At 35.6% G+C, this 17,500-nt stretch overlaps 1 protein-coding gene across 1 annotated transcript in view; it reads left to right on the top strand.

Moving 5' to 3' along the window:
• Positions 1 to 17,500, top strand: part of LOC104525977 (forkhead box protein P2-like) — a 65,618-nt gene that overhangs the window by 2,079 nt on the left and 46,039 nt on the right. The window contains 5 exon segments of the mRNA XM_010169289.2: positions 2,834 to 2,980; positions 4,145 to 4,273; positions 5,769 to 5,934; positions 12,395 to 12,608; positions 14,232 to 14,336. Coding sequence (XP_010167591.1) covers positions 2,861 to 2,980; positions 4,145 to 4,273; positions 5,769 to 5,934; positions 12,395 to 12,608; positions 14,232 to 14,336 — 734 coding nt within the window. The 5' untranslated portion in view covers positions 2,834 to 2,860.

The raw sequence follows: 17,500 nt of genomic DNA, 5'->3' as shown, positions 1-17,500 counted from the left end.
GCAGTCTGGTGTATCACTGGAGGCTGTGAAATGTACCAACTTATATTACTTAATTACAATTAGAGGAATCTCTTTGCTTAATATGTTTTGCTAAGTTAAAATTCAAGCAGTTTTCAAAATGCTTTGTCCTTTCTCTGTGGGAAAGAATATATATGTCTGGCATGATACAAACATATGAATCCTCACATTAAATTCCCTTAAAGGTAGTAGTATCTATATAAATACATATTTTTACTAATTATTCTTATTGTCAATTTTTTCTTGCTTTTGTCCATCATCCTGAAAAGCAAGTGAATTAGGTTCTCTACTTCAGCCTATACAGTTGAAAGTGACTGTTGAAAAATATGGGAAAAACAAATTTGAAAAGTTCTTAGAGTGTACCATAAAGCAAATGTGTCTCCAAATATAAGAGCGGGTACACCACCAGAGAGATTCAGAGCAGGTACTACAAAAGCTAGCAGAAATAATGCCTGGTGAAGGGGAATCTGTATTTCAGACTGAGGAACAGAGGACTCTTGTGGCAGCACAAGTCTTACTGCACATCTTACTGGCTCGAGTCTATAGGACAGAGTATGAATAAATCAGTGCCTCTTACAGAGTTAAGTTGATTTGCACCCCATTTAGATCATAATTTTCACTTGTGTGCTTGAAAATACACAAGCCAGGAAAGATAGAGGGGATGTAAAGGTAAGAGGAGAAGTGGAGTAGCAAGTGTGCAATACCTTCATCATTTGCTATATATCATAATAGTACGCATGTTAGGAAAATTCTTGCAGGGTTTAAAGGCTAAATGTAATGGTTTAATAGGGAAGGTGTCCATCTTCCTCTCTGGCTTCTCATTTCTGTGTGACATGTGGAAGTTGAATAGCATCACTGAGACAAAATTGTTGCAAGAAGGCAAGTTCAGATCTCACATAGACAGAGGAAATTCTTACCGACTTCAGAGGGAATTGGACACTGACTCCAGTCAGTGAATTTTAGTCTTTGTTCATGCATCCCAAAATTGTAAAAAATTGTTTGTCCTGCCTTTAGGGCAGGGTAGACTTAGAACAAAACATTGCATAGAGGTGTGGTGTTTCCAATACTACAAAACTTCCAGGTGTCACAAAGTGTAACAAAAGCAACATTGACCATCTGAAGGTTAGGTGTCTATTCAGAGTGAGTCTGCACTTAACGGGGAGAGACAGGCATATTCAGAGAATTATTAATCCCATGCTAAAATAGATGCCTAAACTAGATCAGATAAACTTTCCTCGTGATAATCTTATTCTATTGACTATAGAAGGAGTCTAGTGATAGCTGAGATTACATTCCTTCCCACAAGTGTCTGATTCTGAGTGGAAGTCTGGTTTGTCTTTTCCACTTGTATTTTAGAATAAGACCTTCATAATTTTTATTCTTAAAATTCATTTGTTGTTTTAAAAAGATTATCATACTTTTTAGTAATGGCTGGTACTTTTACTTTCAGACTCTTAATTAGTCAATATATTAAGGCCTTAATTTATGCTGTGATGAATTGTGTGAAAATTGGTTATTCTGTGTAACATTAAATGAAGTAATTTTGTCTAAAAGGAAACTTCAGCAGACTTGTATTTCTTTTTTCCTGTGAGTATTAAATTTATAGAAAGTCTTTTGAGATACATTCAAGTCATAGAAATATTAGAAAAGTTTTTCCTCTTAAGATTTGTTCATGATTTATTTTATTAGTAGTAATATTATTTTTACTGATTTACAGAAGACTGGAATGTCCTACAGATCTCACAAAGCAGTATTTATATGCCAGCTTGCTTTTATATACAGAAAAAATATTTGAATTTTGCTATACAAGCAAGTGGCTGCTTTTTCATGGGTGGAAAACCTGGCCTGCTGACAGCTGTTTGACTGTGTCCTGGTTAGTTCGAGCAATGGTTTCACACTGTGTCTGCTGCAGCGGCTCAGCACATACCTCAGGCTCTTCCACAGGATTTTTCTTTCTTACGTACACAATCACATGTACTTGCTCTGTCTTTCCCACTCACACATATATCCCTGAGAGCATGTGTGTAGTAGGTGGGTGTTTATGTATATGTACACACTTCATCTCAGTGTATAACAAATGGAAAATAAAGCCGTGTCCAAAACAGCACCTACACAAAAATGCATTATTAGAGTTTAGTGGACAAACTAATAATCTTATGACAAGGTTTCCCAACTTTCAGTTTGCAGTTAGGAGTGACTGAGAAAACGTTTCTCTCTGCAGAGACTGGGTGGCTGAGGTGGTGGCCCTTGCTCTGTACTCCAGTGTGTCTGTAGCATTTTCCTGTATAAATCAGACTTCCTTAAAAGACTAGCCGAGCAAGAAAGGTTTTCTTATACTGATGTATTACGCAAATATTTTTCTAGGCTAAGTGTCTTTATTGTGTAAAACGTTTACTGCTTTAAGATACTTATTTTGCTGTCTGTTTTAATCATATCTTTTGAAAAAGTCTCAATAGATTTTTCCATTCGTAACATTATGACACTTGATAAGGTGATTGATTATGAAGTGTTGAGAGCCCTGCCATGTGATCATTTATTTTTAGATACACATTTGTACTAGCCAATGCTTAAATTTTTTGCAGGAATACTTGAGAGATCAAAAACATAAAGCTTGAGTTTGATCGAATCTGATGCCTCTGGAAATAGAGTGCCACAGTACTGTGGTCTTAAAATAACAGATTCTGACTGAAACTGGAACTTTGCAGTCATAAGTATTATGTAAAAAATTATGGTCCATCTTTGGTACAAAATAAAAAAGACATACAGCTGTGGTGGAGGCGAACTAAAATATGTTTGATGATGATATCTTTCTTTCCCTGTGCAGGTGCCTGTGTCAGTGGCCATGATGACTCCCCAGGTGATCACCCCTCAGCAAATGCAGCAGATTCTCCAGCAACAAGTGTTGTCTCCGCAGCAGCTTCAAGCACTTCTCCAGCAGCAGCAAGCAGTTATGTTGCAACAGGTAATGTGGGTTACCTGCTTTGGACTGTTAACACAGGGCATTCGCACAAATGTCAGTTAGATTTTATGAGTCTTATTTTGTAATATTTCATTGTTCATTACACCAAAAAGAATGAAAATAAATGTGAAACTTCTCAGTCTTTACATTCCTTGTTTTAATTGCAGAAGTGTGAAATTGGTATTTTGAAGTATTAAATATTATACTAAAACCAGCAGCAGCAGCAGTGGCAGATACATTACAAATACCGAACAAATTGATATTTAAATTTTTAAGTGCTTAGGCACTTTTAATTGTAGACTTGCCAAAGGAAGTGCAAATAGAGTTGCAGATAATTGTTGATTTAAAATTCATAACACTAGTGCTCCCTTTAGTCACATAAATGGTATGCGGTTATGAAATTTGAACTTAGCAGCTTGTTTCATCATGGGAAAAAGTTTTTTTTGTTTTGACATCCAAAAAATTTGTCCCAGAGTAGGCTAAAAAGAAGGAGGTTGCTTTTCCCTTAGCACAAAATCTTACAGCTAAGTGAAGAATCCATGAACTTGTTATCCATACAATAAAGATAGTGTCAGTGATCAGGACCTCAGTGTAATGTGGAGTGGATTTTTGGTTGGGTGCTTAACTGTCATACAGAAAATGGTGTGTCTGTTTGCCATAGTCATAGCTCAATCACAGTATGTTTGAACACTTTAATATTCAGTACCGTGATCATTACAGGCAATTCACTTTCAGTTGTGAATCCAGCATCCTGCTAAACAGATTGACAGATTAATTACTTTTTTCCCCTAAGAAACAGACAGCTTAGTTTGGCCTTAGTGACTTGTAGGTTTCTTGCAAGTAGATGAGTACAGCTTCTGATTTGTTATATAGGAAATGTGAGGAACTTAGGTATAGTTATTTGAGGAGTTAATTTGGCTCTTGCATTCCCTTTAGAATACAGATTTTCTATACCCTTCTGTTTAGGATATTTTGGAATCTGCATTGGAAAATTTCAGAACCGCCTTGGAAAAAAATGTATGTAGATCTGCCTCTTCAAATCACTTTTTTTGTTATGAGGTGATTCTTAATGGCTACGCTACCATATGCCAATCTAGAAGAGTTTAGGAGATTTATAGTACTTGAAACTTTTGCCTTTATTTATTAAAGTCAAAATGGTTTATTCAGCAACAACTACAAGAGTTTTACAAGAAACAGCAAGAGCAGTTACATCTTCAGCTTTTGCAGCAGCAGCAACAGCAGCAGCAACAGCAGCAACAGCAGCAGCAACAGCATGCAGGAAAGCAAGCAAAAGAGGTAGGAGCTAATACCCTTGCTGATGCGTAGTGGTCTGAGCTGTCAGAAGCTTGGAAAAGACAAGATGAGTTTAGATTTTTTTTCCTATAGGGAGAATGCAGCTATCAAAGATTTGTTCTTACGTTTTTACTGGGCTTCATAGCAGTACTGGTGTAATTCTCCTGCTCCTCTCTCTGAGACATAGGATTTGAGTAGTCTAGTGCTGCTGTCCTCTAATGTTCACTAATGAAGCCGAGTGTGCAAAAAAGAAGCTGTGTGGTGGACACCATACTGATTATCTTGTATTCACAGGCAATCTGTGTTGGGTAAAGAGCCTTACTTTTCTCAGTGGCACAGCTCAGAGAGCATGCAAATTTAGTCCATGGCTGAAAAAGAGCGATCGAGCACAGATTTCAAAGTCACAGGCCCCTGATTAATGAACTGCTACTGTAGGTTTGGAGTGGCGAGTAGAAAGTTACAGTTTGATGTGCTCATAAATCAACCTGACAAGCGGGTTTCTCAGGCCTAGCTCGCACTTGTCAGCAAACTGCATCAAATATAAACATAATACAAACAAAACATGTTGAAGTAGTTAAATTGATCAGCAGGTATCCTAGACGATGTCTTCAAGCTGCCCATTATGCAAACGTCAAGGAAGCAGTTGTGACCTCCTGAGGCTTTGTTTCTGTTTGGATTTGTGAACAGAATTTCAGACAGCCATCAACTACGGGATAGAAATTGCTCCCGTATTTCTCCGGAGGCTCTCGGCAATCCACATGACTTGCTCCATTATGCAGTCTGTTTTCCAGTGAGCGCATCAGAAGTTTCTCTTTTCCCCAAACTAGAAAGAAAAGGTCTTCCACAGCAGCTTGTCTTTCTCTGAAGTGTGACTGCCTTCTCATACCCTCCTGAGTCTTTGCAGACTCCAGTTTGTCTTGAAATGCCTCACAGAATTGGAACTTAGACTTTTGCTACATAATAGGGCACTTGGTTGCCTTGAATGCAATGCACCTTTTAATATATTCCAACAAGAAAAGAAAGAGAGTGAACAGACCAGTGAAATGAAGGCTACATCCCAGTTTACTAATAGATCACTGGAGACCACATTCATGGGCCACTGCAGACAAAACTTAGTCAATTGGAAAAACAAGAGTGCCTTCGAATCGCAGGCTGCTGTAGAGTTATACTTTTAGCATAGATAAATTTGTTATAATCTGCCATGAGCTGGGCTTTTTTTTTTGTTTGTTACAGCCGTTATATACTTTCTCTTGACCTTTTCCTTTAGTGTGTCATTAAGTGTATCTTGCCATTTTCCCTAACATCTAGTAGTTTGAATGAATATAACAGAAAATTTCAGACATTTTTGCTGCCTGAGTATTCTACAAATAGCATTATTATTTAATAACTAAGATTAAAAAGAAGGAAGTTGATTTTACATTTTTGGCTTTCTAGCCTTCAATGCACACTTTACTTTTTGCTGCATTTGCCTTTTTTTTTCCCATCCTTCTTTTTGTAGCAGCAGCAGCAGCAGCAGTTGGCAGCCCAGCAGCTTGTCTTCCAGCAGCAGCTCCTCCAGATGCAACAACTTCAGCAGCAGCAACATCTGCTGAACCTCCAACGTCAGGGACTCATTTCCATCCCACCTGGCCAGTCTGCTCTTCCTGTCCAGTCTCTACCACAAGGTATTCAAGTAATATATGATTGGAGTATTTTCTAATTCACAACTTTTTTAACTGTTCCATTTGCAGACGAACTTCAGCAGTTTCCTGTTATGACACTTAAATGTACTCTGTTATTAGAACTTTATTACTCATATTACCAAATTTTCTTTACTTTTGAAAAGTAAATTAACTTGAAGATAAATGCTGCTTACATTTTAAGATAAGGCAAAAGACTTCCTATCTTAAGGACTCTGTAACTTGTGAGGTGTGTGTTTTCTGTTTGTGTTACCATAGAGAGGTGAGCTAAATGTCTGTCATAAAAATTACACAATACTCTTATCTCTGATGCTCCAGTCCTGCCATAAGCATTGTTTAGACTGTGTTCATGACAGCTAACATTACATTAAATTGGTCTTTATGCATGTATCTGGTTCCTCCACCAGATAACTATTATGAAATCGAAGCTTCAGAAATTAGATGAGCAAAAGCAGAGTACACAGGATATAGACAACATTGAAGACAAAAAAATAAAAAGATAGAAAAAAGGCGTGAGAAAGGCTTACCCTCTGAAAACCTCAGTCCCTGGAAAGCAGAGTTTACAAATAAATGTGTAAATTCCATACATTTTGTTTTGTGGAAAAGCTATGACCCAAGCATATCTAAAGTCATAAAAATTACAACAACAAGAGATTCCTAAGTAAGCTATCACACTAAGTATTATTATTTGAGTATAGCTGTGGGGAGGCAAGCTGATTCATGAATTTGCACATGTGAGACTGGTAATGCTGCTTTCCTTTTGTACAAAGTCACATTGGACCAGGATGGAAAAAAGCAATTGAAACACAACCTCCCTCTGAACACTTTATCTTCTGCAACCTCCTCTTGTGCCATCTGTTGCAAGAGGAATTCCTCAAGTTTTCTCTCACATTAAGGAATCCCCACAGATTTCCCTCAGCACTCCTACCCAATTCTGCTGATATTTATTAGTTTAGTGCAACACTCATTCATCCAATTCTAGTAGAAAAACGTAGAAAAAATAATACTTATAAAAATACATTTTTAGGAGAACTGGTAAACAGTTCTTTTTAACAACTTTCTTTTACTCAAAGAATTAAGCATAACTGAAGTCATGACAAAAAAGACTGATACTAAGGAAATTCTAAAAATACAAAATTTTAAAGTTAAAATATATCTGGATTGTTCTTTTTAAAGTAAATTAATCTCTTGTTTGCTTCTGCCTTGATAATTTTAAATTATAATGTATTTCAGCCAAATCAATTTTTCTCTCCTAGTTCTAATATCTATTGTTATGTAGGGTTCCTTTAGATACGCAGGTTAATTTATAGGACTTTAATTTTTCATATCCCTTACATGAATGTGCAAACTTAAAAAACATAAGACAGCTTCCCCTGGAAAAACTCTCTGTATCTTCAGAAAGGCCACTCACTCTGTGCCAGACATGGTGAAGTTAGAGTGATGAGGGTAAGAAGGGAGGTCTTTCTAGCAAGATGCTAAGCAAGAGAGAACCAAATGCACAGTTGTGACCAGCTCACAGTCCTTTCTGTGCAGTTCTCTTACAGCACATTGTGTCTTTCATAAGAAGGTACAGCATGCAGTCCAGTTCGTAATAATGTAATGAAGATTGATGGGCTTCACATATGTTGAGACTTTCTTGTAAATCTTAAATTTACACATCCAAATACATCCAAATATATCCAGTATTTGCAAATCCAAGCAGTATAACATAGATGTCCCTGCACTGGGGTTTGCATAAAAATAAGAGGATCAAACTTCCTTTATTTTTCTTATAAAATTTAGCAAATTTTCTGTGGCAAATTAAACCTTCAGAATTTATTTAAAGTAATACACACTGGATGTGGTAAAAGGATGTTTTTCTCCTTCCACTGTGCTGCAAGATGTATAATATATTTATACAGAAGGATTTACTTGTGTGTAACACAAGTATTCTTATATGCATCCGTTTAGACTGCTGAGTTACATGCATGACTAGGACAATGAGAGAAACAGAGGGATTTGTGTTTATAAGTTATTGGTCATCAAGAGTCCTATAAACCACAAATTATTAGTGACAGAGAGAGCATGAGTTTTGCATTTGTTAGCATGAAAAAATGTAACTTCTAAGTACAGCTGTGAGGTTTGCATATATAAACAGTATTTGCTGCAAGTATAATTTCTGCCTTTAAAGGACGGGAATGTTTACAAAGCTTTCTTGATGGTTAGGTATAGCAAATAAGATACAAGAAGAGTTTTAGCATTTATTTTGTGACAAGATCTTCACTATGCCACATCCAAAACCAGTGTCTAACTGGGAGTTAATTGCCTGTAAGGCTGCACTGATGCTAGCTAAATACAAAGGACTGTAAATGATAACAATAAAACCCCCCCCAACAAACAACAAAACCCAAAACCCTAAGTTTTGATCAGACCATGTAGGAAAATGAAAAATAGATGCATGGATGGGTTTTGTAAGTGGTAGTTTTATTAAGTATTTATTCAAACATGAAAATGAAGTAGATAGTGGTGAAAAGAGTTATAAAACTAACTTCGAAATCCCAGTGTTCTTGGTGTTAGTAAACTGCATATCAAATCAGTATTTGCCCTTTTCGTTATATTCTCTAATTTTTATCCGACTCTGGATCCAATTCCTGATCCTTTCTCCTTTAATGTAGTGTGGAAAGGGTATTTTGAGGGTTGTCACAACCTATGAAACATTAAAACTTACCCTACTTTTACATCCAGACGAAAATATCTATCAGCCATTTTACAAGTCTCTTGTAAAATGGGAGTTGGACTTTTTTAGACACAGAAACTACAAAATTGCCATAATTTACAATTAATTACAAATCCGCTTATTAACTTTATACTTTTTAAGTGCCTGCCCTTAATCCTTTTATCCTAAAAGGCAGCCTTTCAGAGTGCTCTGAAGAAGTGATAAAATTAACCAGCCTGAGCTCAGAGAGAAATTTATTTCTGAATTTTTAAAAAATCTAGGTGGATTAGGCGGCCTGGAGACACAGCTCCATCCTTCATGCAGAGGCAGAGGCTGCCCAGCAGTTGCCCAGAGGGGCAGGAGAACCCTGCCCATCGGAAGCGCCATTGCTCGAGCCACTCCCAGCCCTCATTCATTCACCCAGCTTCTGGGGCAGCTCTTACTCGACTTCCCCAGGGCCCAAACTTTGATGATCTCTGATGAAAATTTTCTTGCTGAAAGACACAATGATAAATTTGTCCTCTGATTATTCAAACAGATGGGTTTATTCTTGGTTTTTATTTTTTTTCAGTACAAAATTAGTTTATTTTGTTCAACAGCAGAAGGAAGGGAAGACTTTGAAGTAAATAATGTACAGTGTATATCATGCCACCTAAATGAATACATTACTTTTCATTTTGATTTGTGATTACATTTGCGGGGAACTATTATTTACCATGCTCAAATGGGTTATTTGCGGTGTTGCTGGAACATACCTCATGAACATGGCAGTAATTACTTACCTTCATTAAACAATTACAACTAGTGTTGCCATCATCCCTGTTACCCATCTCTCTAATGCAGTAAATTAGAGCCTGGCTTCTTTGCTTGCTTACTTAAAACCTAGCTTTTTGCTGTACAAATATGGTATAAACTCTAATTTTAATACTGACATTCCAATCAATTTTTTTTCACTTTGTCATTAACTGAGTTTGCCAGTGGGTGTTGGTATCTAAGACAGAGAAGCAGGATGCAAAATAGTAGTCTAAAAATGAGCTCCTTTCATATCTAAAAAAAAAAAAAAAAAAAAAAAAAAAGAATACCTTCCAACCAATTTTTTTCCACACCTCCGGAAATTATTTCTACAAATCAATACTAGTCTATTTTAATAGCTTTGTATACTTCGTTATGAGACAGCTATAGAGAAGTATTAAGGAACTTACTGTACTTTTTCATAATTTTTTGTTGAATCTGTTTCAGTAGTCCGAGTTCCTGTTTTCAAAGTAAAACATTGTCTAATAAACAGATTTGCCAAACAGTGAAAAACAATCTTTATATCTTTCTAATATATATTGTTTACCAAACAAAACTATCCTCAATTAAAAGTCTGAATTAATAGATCCATTTTTATCCTTTTCTGAAGGACAATAATTGAGCTCTTTCATAAAATATAAAGAGTAAAATTTTAATTGAGACAACATTGGCATTGTGAATGTTTTACCTTCCAGCAGGTCTAGATACCATGAGCATGTCTTACTTATTTTCACTTCTTCAGACAAGATACAGAAGACAGAATTAGATTTAAGATACCTCTGGCCCAAACAATGTCAGGCTGAAAAGCCTGGCCATGAAACCAGATCTTTCACATGGAGCTCTCCAGGCTTCAAATTATTTTCTGCATTTAATTTGGTGTTCAACAAAAGAGAGATGTCAAACTTAGACTGGCAGTGACAGAAGAAGGTATATATATATTTCTGATGAACTCTTCATCTTTCAGAATCTGAATTTCCTACCTTAGCTGCATGTTTGGTAGCAAGATAAGAGAATGCTCACAGCTCTTCTCTTGCCTGTGTTTTGGGAGTGTCTATTTCAGGCAAAAGCATATTGTAATGGAATTTTTCATGACTTTGTGCAAAGTGCTCAACTCAAGCCAGACAATCCTAACATAGATGTATGAATACATTCTACAAGACTATTTGTGCTATTTGTGGCCCAGAGTGAATCCTGGAAACTACAAGTATTCAGGCTACAAGTGGAGTATAGAGTAAATTTAATCTCTGTCCGCAAAGATCTGGTGGCTAGACTCCAGAATAGAACTGTGCATATAGCAGAGAAGTTTGAGAAGCAATTAAAATTTCGTAAGGCTGCCCATCACCCCAGGAGAGTGGTGAGACGGAGTCTTCTTTCTCCTAGCCAAACCCTCCGATTTGTTTTCCACAGTAGGGCTGGACAAAAAAAATAGTGGAGGTATTTGATGGTCTACACAACATATAATTTCATCTGTGTAGAGGGAGTTGCACATGGGTGTTTTGCCAATTGACAGGGCTGGCAAAAAAGGACACAGACACCAACTTCATACTAGAAACAAACTTATTTTAGTCTAGTTTAAAACAGGGAAAAAAGAAGAGTAAGCAAGGTACAGAATTAAACAGGGTAATGCACCTAATCATTACTGCATAAGAGAAAGCATAGTGATTAAGAAAGGAACATCACCAATTGCCCTAATACTTATCATCATCCACATCCTGTAAATCAACTGGTGAGCCCTGTCAAAGTGAAGGATTTGGAGAGCCTTTCCCTGGCAATTGGGAAGTCCTTCACAGTGTATCAACTCCTAGGTGAGGTCTCCATCTTTGCTGTGAGATAGTCCTGCTTTTATACAATCTAGCTAACAAATTATAGTAACATCTGGTGGGCAAGTTTCACTTCACATGGGCACATCCCGGATTTTGCCAGGATCCGAGATACATCTGAGAAGCTCCTATCTTGGTATTCTGCACCTGGCTTTGAATTGTAGAACTAAAAGTCTCACAGTCTTATTTCATGCTGATGCAATACAGGCTGGGAAAATAATCTCATGGTCACATTTCATGCTACCATAATACAGGTTGGGAAGTTCACTCAAAAGTCAACTTTAATTTAAGACTTATAATTTAAGCCTTTGTAATGGGTCAGTTTCATTGGCTTTCTATTTGTCTGGTCCCACTGGATGGTACTGAAGAGCTTAAGCGGTCACCAGTATCTGTGCTGCACTGTTGTGGTTTTGTTCTTTCAAATAGTTGCTTTGGTTTTGCCTCTTAAGACATATTTTTAAACTGAACAATTTTTGTAAATATTAAACTGGACGAATGAATATGTGGGTGTCTTTAATTAGAGTCAGATGCATTCTGCTCAAATGTTAAACCTGTTATGATCTCATTGATTTCATTTTTATCTTCTGATTTTTCTCCCTTTGGTCTTGTCCCTCCACTCCCTGCTCTTGTTAAGTGTTTAAAGAAAGTATCAGTGTTTCTCTGCTTCAGCATAATATGTTTTTCTATTTTCCATTACATGTTTGATTAAGAGGAATTATGAAACCTGAGTTCACTGTGGATGCATTGAATTATGTTTCCATGTCAAGAAATTGATTAGGCAGACAACAAAAATCTTGTCTGGAAGTATATTTAGGATTGGGTTTGGTTTTTTTCTTTTCAAAAAGTAGTTGCAAGTTCTTTGTAGTTTTCCCTCTTTGATCCTTGAGCAATATTTTCAGAAGGGGTATAATATTATTAAAATTGATGATTTCTAGTTGACTGTTTATAAGACAAGAGAAGACAGCTAGATTACCTGGTTTCTGACAGAAGAAAAATGAATTTATGTTTTACTACACGTTGATTGTGCTGGAAAGACAGCATCAGCTTTATTGTTGGCATTAATCCATTAATAACACTGAGCTCATTATATGAAACTCTTTAATTTGTTATATTAGTGGGGTTCTTTTTCATTTTATAGCTGGCTTAAGTCCTGCTGAGATTCAGCAGTTATGGAAAGAAGTGACTGGAGTTCACAATATGGAAGACAATGGCATTAAACACGGAGGGCTAGACCTCACTACTAACAATTCCTCCTCTACTACCTCCTCCACCACTTCCAAAGCATCACCACCAATAACTCATCATTCTGTAGTGAATGGACAGTCTTCAGTTCTGAATGCAAGGCGAGACAGGTAATTCTGACAAGATTTCAACTGTGTTTATCATTTGACATAAAGCTGTTGTTTAACATCATAAGTCATGTTACTTCCAATCACACAATAGCACTTAATACAGATTACTTAAGAGATCATGGAGACATGATTTTTCAGAATGGTTTATCAATGGGCATCATTATCAGTAACCATGTCTAATTTTGCAGATGCAACGACAATTACCTGCCTGTGGATTCATAACACATGATCTTATAGTAAATTAGAAATCCCAGGATAGAGCGTGCTGGTTTAGAGGTGTAAATGCAGAATTGTGGGCACTTTTGTAGGCGCATAGTTTCATTCATATTTGAGTTAACACATCTGACAGTTGTTGAATCACACTGCTGGTTTCATAGAAAATGCACATATATCTTAGTTGTCAAGGCTGTAATTCAGTGCAAAAATTCAGTGTAAAAAGTGCTTTCAAAATTAGTACATTAAGGCAGTTCTCATATTGTTTGTTGCTTTTGAAGAAAACCACTGAATTTTCCTTCTTATATGCACAACAGCAATGCAATTGACACATTTCATACAAATTTTCAGTGGCATTAGTGTCATAAAGTGGAATTCAACCATACCGATAAAGTTAAAATAATTTTTCAGATGCATTGACAGATATTTTTTCACCGTTCTTTATTTTGAAGTAATGGATTAAATGCATACAAGAATACATAGTATCTGTAGCACTAAATAGTAAATATAGTAGTATAGTATACTACTATAGTATAGTCAGTTCTAGATGATCTCAATATAAGATGAAACTTAATTTGTATCTACATAACCTAAATTGTAGATAATTTTATTTTCCAATAACTATTCCATTTAATTATTTTAATATTTATAATGGGGAACTATAATTTAAGTGTATCTGGTCCTCACGTGACTGTGAGAACATTTTTCTATTGTTATTTTGTATTACTTAAAAACTGCTCTCTGAATATTTTTATAGTAGTACTTTTTGTGATTATATCTCAGAGTGGTTCTTTGCTTCAGGATGCGTAGCTGACACTCGATTCCATGGGACAGTGCCCTGAATTTCTTTGATAAGGGTACATGGGTGAAACTATTGTGGAGGTTCCAAAAAAAGACACGGAATACAGCTGGGGTGTTTTACGAAGCCAAGTAGCTAATGGAAGCAACACTTGTGAACAAAAGGATTTATTAATGGAAGCAACTTTATTTTTATACACATTTAATCAGAAAATCCAAATACTTTGTAGTAACATTCACAATATTCATGAGTTCTGACTGTCTATCTTCAATATTTCTTCTCAGAATTGATCACTTTTGAGTATATTTTTTATTTATGGGTAAATGTTACACCAAGGTCATATGGCAGAATTAGCATATGGTATTATACTGTAATCTTATTTTTTCATCCTTTATTAACAGTCATCTTTGGCTCTATTTCTTCTCTAATTGGAACATCATCTAGCCTTGGCAGTTGAACTATTCAATAGAACGATTAAATTTTTCTGACTGCTCTGAGCTAAATTGACCTGTTTTGACCTGTTTGTCACTGATCGTAACCTGACAGGCGCTAGCAGCCTCCAACGATTATAGCTTTTGAGATGAATCTGATGCCTTATTCTTTTGCTACAGCTCGTCACATGAGGAGACTGGGGCCTCCCATACTCTCTATGGTCATGGAGTTTGCAAATGGCCTGGCTGTGAAAGCGTTTGTGAAGATTTTGGACAATTTTTAAAGTAGGTAGATTTTTATTCATTGGTACACGGTTGTTTATTTTTGGGAAAGAGAAAGATGGCAAACAAAGTTTTACTGTAAATTATGTCAGAGGGTTTTTTTTGTGTACTCCAAGCAACTGGATAATCGAGGCTATCTGCAGAGGGTCAAATTCTTATCCTTTCTTTCATGTCAAACACTTTTGCAGGCCTTTCAATAGCAGAGTGTTTAATCCTCTTATTATCTTTTACTGAAATGGAGCCTCAGAAAATTTGAAGAGATGCTTTAGATTGTATATTGGATAGTAGGGGTATGAAAAAGCACATTTTCAATTCTGTCAGTTTGTGTATAGTGGGAATTAATTTGCATAGTATAAAAAAACCCCCACAAAGCCACAAAGGACTAAGTGTGACCATTTAACTGTCACTTGCTAATTTATTTTTACCTTTACTTTTGTATGTGCATAAGATACACAGAAAAAAAGCACTGGGAACAGGTGGGTTTGCACCTTTCAGGACTGAACAGTGATTTTAAAAGTTTTCACTTTTCATATCTGGTTTTTCTAGCTATTGTCTAGCTAAATCAGGACACTTATTCTAAGTGACACAGCTTTTGCTTTTCAACTACAGCTTCAAACTACAATAGTTTTCTGCTTTTCTTTTTTTTTTTTTTTTTAGTAGTTACTAGTATTTGTGTTCATTTGAATTTTCATCAACAGCACTGATTTTCTACCTGTGTACCTTATGGACTGATCTTTGTCAAAAAAGCCATACCCATTTTGGCATGCAATAGATCTTAATGGAAAGCTACAGATAGGTTTATATAGATGAGTAACTTCAGGGGCTGAGTCTCTTATGTTGTCATGGTGCAGCTAACAGGGTGAATGAACTGTTTCATGCTTCATCAACAATTAAGTTAATTAGCTCATTTGAAATTGCACTGCTTTGTTGCCAGGATGTTGGCAGAAACATCAAAAAGATGTGTTTACAAATGGTAGACTACAGGGTATATAACAGAAGCACCTTAAAAACAGACCATGACTACTCAGTGTCACAATAACTTTTATAATAAAATTATAGCAGTACTTTTCATAAAGTATTTGCAATGCTTTTTCCATCTTTCATGCTGTCTTTCAGTTTTAAATGAAGTAACTTATACTGACTTGCAAATCTTAGGTAGGTATCACTCATGATAAATTTTTGTTTAGAAGTGCATTAAGTGGAATGTCAAAATAATGACTTATTATTGGAGAAAACTATATAGGATTTAAAAGAACCTGATTTACATAAGTTTGTATTAAAAGGAAAATTAAATCTCCCAAATTCAATGTAGTGTTCTAAGTATTATTAATACTAAGAATTTAAATTCATTTAACTCAAGCATTTACTTTTTCAAAAAAAAATACATTTTCTAAATATATCCATCCTTCTAGGCTATAGTGATGCTAATTCTATGGGCAGACTTTGCACATCCATTATGTCAGGTCTCTTGTTATAATCCACGATCACTAAAACCATTTTGATTAAGGCAGTGTAGTGCTAGGTTTACAGATGCTCTTGCTTTCCTGAACCAAATAACCCTGTAAAATGTGAAAGCGATGTAAAACATCTTGATAATTCTGGTGCAGAGTCAGTCAGGGTTTACAGCACCGTCACAGCTTTTGTCCTATGCACCAGGAAAAAATGTTTGGGAATATTTTACTATTTTTTATTGTCATTCAATTCTGTCTTCTATGCCCTTAAAACAAATAAGAAGTCATGGTGCTGAATAGGCGAGGTTGTTTATGAAATAGAAATATTCCTTCATTTTACACTAGCATTAAGATGGAAATCAATACATAACCTTGCATTAGGTTCTTCAGTACCTTTTCATGTTCACACTAATGCAAAATCCCCATTACAATTAAAAAACATTTTCTTTCAATTAAATATCAACTTTTAGTCTAAAGATTGACCATTTTTCCAACCCATTAACTTTATAGGGGATGACAGGACTAATGGCTGTAGTTTTCAAGGCTTTGCTCTTAGTCTAATCTTTGTTACAATGTTTTAGGCTCTCTAACTTGAAACAATGTGGTACCTGTGTTAAGCGAGTTAATGCAAGTGTATTGTACCAAAATGAAATATTAATAAGGTACACTACCTCAGTCTAGTAGTGTGTACTTCTGTAATGTTCTTATGACAACTTTGAAGAGTGCCTGGTTTATTAAGTGAACTCCAACTTCTTGTGCTCAGAAAATGGTTTACCTAGCAGCTTGATTAAAAAAAAAATAAAAAAAAAATATATATATATTGTGTAGAGCATCAGAAAAGGAGGATTAAGACAGAAAACACTGGCTTTGCTTCACTTTCCTAATTACGGAAAGGATTGAGGGTTACGTGACAAATAACTTGCAATAAATGACTTAAAGCCTCAAAAGCTATTTTCATCTTCATTTTTGTTTATCCATTATGAATTGTTTTATTTTTAAAATAATTTGAGGATACTCCAGTTATCTAGAATTCCTTTGAGATATTCTGAATAGCTAAAGAAGTTATACTTTGTGTGCTGTGGACTAGATGCGTATTTGGAAGCATATGCATTGGTTTCAGGAAAGTATAACCAATCTTCACCATAATATATTTCTGTACATATAGAAAAAACCTAATCCTCTATCTTTCCTTTAATATTCTTCAACTCTAGACACAAACCCACAGTTCATATTTTACAGAACAATTTTCTATCTTTGCAAAATGGTGTTAGATTACAGTTGCTCATGCATGCAAGATCAGTTTTGATTGTTCAGCAAAAACAACAGCTTTTGGCTTAAGAAAAACTTCAAAATGTAAAGACAGATCAGAAAAAGCCGTGACATAACTAGAAAGAAGATGGCAATATTTAAACAAAATGCCAGGCACTGTAACAATTAGAAGAGTGCCAAAAATGCTTGTGAAAATTCAGAATTTTACTGTGAAACAGGTGTTGACAGAAACTAACCATTTTGCTGGTCTCTAAGTGAGGAAACTAGTAGATTACTAAAAGCATTTAATAGTAGTTCTTCATTATGATTTTTTTAAATGTCAGAGTACAATAACATGTGACAAAACTTCAGTGTATTTTGTCTGTAAAATTAATTATCATTCCATTGGTCCTAAGTCAGCCTGAGTAGGAAGGATTTGACTTTTAGAGCTTAAACCAAAAGGTTTAC

The sequence above is a fragment of the Antrostomus carolinensis genome, unplaced genomic scaffold (genome assembly GCF_000700745.2).
Source record: "Antrostomus carolinensis isolate BGI_N321 unplaced genomic scaffold, ASM70074v2 scaffold13960, whole genome shotgun sequence".
Taxonomy (NCBI): domain Eukaryota; kingdom Metazoa; phylum Chordata; class Aves; order Caprimulgiformes; family Caprimulgidae; genus Antrostomus; species Antrostomus carolinensis.
Note: the sequence above shows the minus strand (reverse complement) of the source record. Positions and strands in the feature narration are given on the sequence as shown.